The 4,804-nt window shown below is 35.0% G+C and overlaps 1 protein-coding gene across 1 annotated transcript; it reads left to right on the top strand.

The window, feature by feature from the left end:
* Positions 1 to 1,203: 1,203 nt before the first annotated feature.
* LOC140882109 (putative late blight resistance protein homolog R1B-16) lies at positions 1,204 to 3,968 on the top strand. Its single transcript, XM_073287873.1, has one exon. The coding sequence runs from the start codon at positions 1,311 to 1,313 to the stop codon at positions 3,861 to 3,863; it is 2,553 nt and encodes an 850-aa protein (XP_073143974.1). The 5' UTR covers positions 1,204 to 1,310; the 3' UTR covers positions 3,864 to 3,968.
* The last annotated feature ends 836 nt before the right edge of the window (positions 3,969 to 4,804 follow it).

Below are 4,804 nucleotides of genomic sequence, written 5' to 3'. Positions count from 1 at the left end.
CATTGGTGCCCTTATGTATCTTGCAAATTGCACTAGACCAGACATATCTTTTGCAGTAAATTTATTGGCAAGATTCAGTTCATGTCCAACGAAGAGGCACTGGAACGGAATTAAACATATATTCCGTTATTTACGAGGAACGACGGATTTGGGACTTTTGTATCCAAAAGATACAAATCAGAGAATAATTGGTTATGCTGATGCTGGATACTTATCTGATCCACATAAGGCACGTTCCCAAACCGGATATGTATTTACTCGTGGAGGCACTGCAATCTCTTGGCGATCACAGAAACAAACACTTGTTACAACTTCATCAAATCATGCCGAGATTATTGCACTACATGAAGCAAGCCGTGAATGTGTCTGGCTTAAATCAATGACTCGGCATATCCAAACTTCTTGCGGATTATCAGTGGACAAGAATCCAATCACACTGTATGAAGATAATGCCGCATGTGTTGCCCAAATGAAAGAAGGATACATCAAAAGTGACAGAACTAAACATATTCCTCCTAAATTCTTTGCATACACTCAAGAGCTGGAGAAGAATAAAGATATTGATATCTGTTACATTCAATCAAGTGAGAACTCATCCGATCTCTTCACAAAGGCACTTCCCACGGCGATATTCAGAAAACACATTTATAATATTGGGATGCGCAATCTACGAAATATGTGAAGAATCATTCATGTTGACATCAGGGGGAGTTTACGTGGCTGCACTCTTTTTTCCTTACTATGGTTTTTGTCCCAATGGGTTTTTCCTAGTAAGGTTTTTAACGAGGCAGTATACAACACGTAATAGAGATAGTCATTCTATCATGATCATCATCACAAGGGGGAGTGTTGAAAATATATATAAATATATATTATTATTTATTGTTGAATGTTGAAGGTTGAAAGTTGAAAATTGAGTTGTAAAATATTGAAAATTAGTGTGTGATGATGTAATTAATGATGTATTAATTTTTGACTAATCTCCAATTGAGATCTATAAATAGGTCTCTCCATTTGTGTAGAAAAACACAATTGTGAAGAGAAAAAAATTTTATAAAGTGTAGAATTTGATAAATTTTGAGTTTTTGAGTTTTTACTTTTTACCGTAAATTTTTACTTTTTCACAACAAAAATATATTTTTGACGCGTTGATTTCAACATATAATTAGGAAAAACCAAAAGGCTTACAGCTAGCTATGGAAAGAAAAAGGACTTCCCACCAACTACACGAAGAATTCCATCCATTTCTGCGCTTTGATTGATTGCACCTTTGGATTCTTTAATTTAAACAACACATTTCCAAGAAATCGATGGCAGCTTATGGTGCAGTTGTATCTCTTACGCGGATTCTTCAACAAATCAAGGATCCTCATAGCCCTGTTCGTCATGAAAAGCAACAGATCCAATCCCTCCAAGAAAAGGTCAGTTTCTTATTAGATTTTCTGGAGAATTATTCTGTTTGTACTGACAAAGTGGTCAAAGATTTGGAAATCAAAATTAGAGATGCAGCTTATAGAGCTGAGGACATCATCGAGTCTTATATATCCACTTCAATTTTATCGCGACTTGATGGAGTAAATAGTATAGGAGTATTCGAAACCTTTCGCCGAGACATGGATAAAATCATACAACAAACAAATTCCATGCAACAAGAGGTGAAGCGTGTGTTGGAGCTAAACCATGTGCAGCAAAGGAAGAATACCTTGCATGTCGATAGATCAAGACTCACCTTTACTAATACAAGTACTACCCCCTCTATGGTTGGATTGTATAAAGACAAGGACAAAATAAAGGATTGGCTTACGAGTTCATCTTCCAAACGTGAAGTCATTTCGATTGTTGGGATGGGAGGCATTGGGAAAACTACTTTAGCGCGAAAACTATTGGATGACCCACTCGTTGTTTGTCAGTTTGATGTTCGTGCTTGGGTAACAGTATCTCAAGAATATCAGATGCGTGAGATCTTTGCAGGGCTTCTAAATTCAATAATCAAGCTCAATTCTGAAGTGGGAAAGGCAAGTTGTGCAGATTTAGGCGAACGTCTTTACAAAAGTTTAAAAGGTAGGAAGTATATGATTGTGATGGATGATGTGTGGGATGCTAAGGTATGGGATGAGGTCAAGAGGTTTTTTCCTGATGAAGATAATGAAAGTCGGGTTGTTTTGACAACTCGGCTAAAAAATGTGGGAGATGATGCAGCCTCTTTTGACTATCGGCATGACATGAGGCCTCTTAATTTCGGTGAGAGTTGGCACTTGTTTTGTCAGAAGGCGTTCGGAGGAGATTGGTGCCCTCCTTGTTTGGAGGGAATTACCCTGGAGATTATAGAAAATTGTAAAGGACTTCCACTCTCAATAGTTGTGATTGGTGGTCTCCTATCCATGGACAAGACTGCTGGTTACTGGAAGACTATTGCCACTGCTATGAAATCATTTCTGTCTACAGACGGAGGCCAATGTTCGAACATCTTCTCATTGAGTTACGATCACTTGCCAGCTCACTTAAAACCTTGTTATCTATATTTTGCGATTTTCCCAGAAGATTACATCGTCCGAAGGTCTGACATTATCATGTTATGGATTGCTGAAGGATTTATAAAGCCAAAAGAGTCTAAAAGCTTGGAAGATATTGCAGAGGAATGTTTGGAAGATCTTTTGAATAGGAGTCTTATTATGGTTCTTAAACTGGGGCGTGATGGCAAAGTGAAGACATACAGAATCCATGATCTTTTGAGAGACTTTTGCATAACTCAAGCTCAAAAAGAGAAGTTTCTTTGTATCGCCACTCATCCTGAAGGTATAAGAAGTGAACGTCGTCTTAGTATTCAACCATCCACTCCTATGAAATCAAATAAGTATATTTTTAACTCAAATGGACCACCGTCGACAGTCCGATCACTTCTGTTGTACGGTGAAAATGCTGACATAAGTGTTAGTGAGCCTAGTTTGGGATTGATAAGAGTATGGGATATGAGATCTGGAAAGTGCTTGAGTGGATTTCCGACAGAAGTAGTTAGACTAGTGCATTTACGGTACCTTTCTCTTTGTTTTTTGGGGGATAGAGTTCCTGCATCTATATCCTCACTTTGGGGGCTTCAAACCTTAGTTATCAACTCGGCCGGTTATGCTACTCATTTACCCATGAAAATATGGACGATGCTACATTTAAGGCATGTAGAAATCAGATATAATTATTGTTATTTACCGGATCCTCCCACTTCAAACTTAGTTATTCTGGCCAACCTTCAAACTCTCTTGGGGATAATAAATTTCAGACTTACGGATGAGATCATCAAAAAAATTCCAAAACTAAAGAGACTGAAAGTGATTTATACCAAGGATTGGTCCCATTACCATCTTAGTAATATCGTTTACCTAAATAAACTGGAGTCATTATATTTAGAACTCTCTTATAATCACAAGTTAGCTTTCCCACAAAACTTTAAGTTCCCAGCGGCACTAAAAAAGTTAACTTTGGTTAGTGTTGGGCTTCTTTGGGAAGATTTGACAGTGGTTGGTTCGTTACCCAATCTTGAAGTTCTCGTACTACATTATGATTCCTGCACAGGTGCAGTGTGGGAACCAAATGAGGAAGAATTTCGCCATCTAAAATCTCTGCATCTTTACAATTTAGATTTGGTGGAATGGAGAGCTGTTGATTCCCACTTTCCCAAGCTTGAGTGGCTTAAAATCATTAGGTGCATGAAATTGAAAGAGATCCCAATTGAAATTGGAAACATACCAACGCTTGAAAAGATCGAATTGGATAGTAGAATCCCCCCATCAGTTGTGACTTCTGTTGAACAAATTCTGGATCAACAACGGAGCTTGGGTAATGATGCCCTTCAACTTTTTATTTTGTGATTTTTAACGTGTAAAATAGTGTCTACTGCTACTTTTTGATGATTCTCCTTGATTTATTTGTTGTGGAGCTGTAATTGCAAAACTCATTTTCATAATATATCATGAAATATTGTGAAATTAAAGTAATTTTTGTTTAGGTATATAAATTTTAGGAGGAAAAAGAAATTGACATGCATGAGAGATCAAAAGTAGGTAATAGATTAAAAAAAACTTTAATTATATTAAGGTAACAGATGATAATAAAATTAATTCAAGATTAAAATGCCGAAAATCGAATAATGGCATTCACATTTTAATATATATATGTTCATGTTCTTTCTTCTTCTTTGTGTATCACACTGAGACATCTTCTGGCGGAGCTCATGCCATGATGCAGTTTAATTCTCAGCTTGTACATCTGGAGTATTTTGTCTAGGCTAAGTAATTTTTATTATTAAAAGTTTAAATATATTCTTAAAAAAAGTTATATTTAAATATTTATATATACATATACATATATATATATATATATATATATAATATATTTTATATTATATTTGACTCGTAATATAGAAAAATAGTATCTTGGTCTAATTTTTAGAATATCAAAACACTCTTCTTTCAGTTAAAAAAAACACTCTTCTTTCTTATTAGCCCCTTATTTGATATTTCTTTCTGTTTTAGTACGAAAAATTAAATTTACATATGTAAGATTATATATATATATATATATATATATATATATATAGAAAACTTATTAATAAAAATTTCCCTTTTATTTTATAATTCACAATTTTAATTTCAATCTTTTTTACAAAAGTACTTATAAAAAAAATCGACTAGACATGCACAGCACATAAAGACTAGTAGTACTCTTTTTTAATACAATCTGGATGAGAGATTTCCTAAATTTAAACTATGTTGCTATCTAAAGAGAGGAAATTTGAATTCAAGACCTTTAT

This window comes from Henckelia pumila, chromosome 2 (assembly GCF_033568475.1).
Source record: "Henckelia pumila isolate YLH828 chromosome 2, ASM3356847v2, whole genome shotgun sequence".
Taxonomy (NCBI): Eukaryota; Viridiplantae; Streptophyta; class Magnoliopsida; order Lamiales; family Gesneriaceae; genus Henckelia; species Henckelia pumila.
Note: the sequence above shows the minus strand (reverse complement) of the source record. Positions and strands in the feature narration are given on the sequence as shown.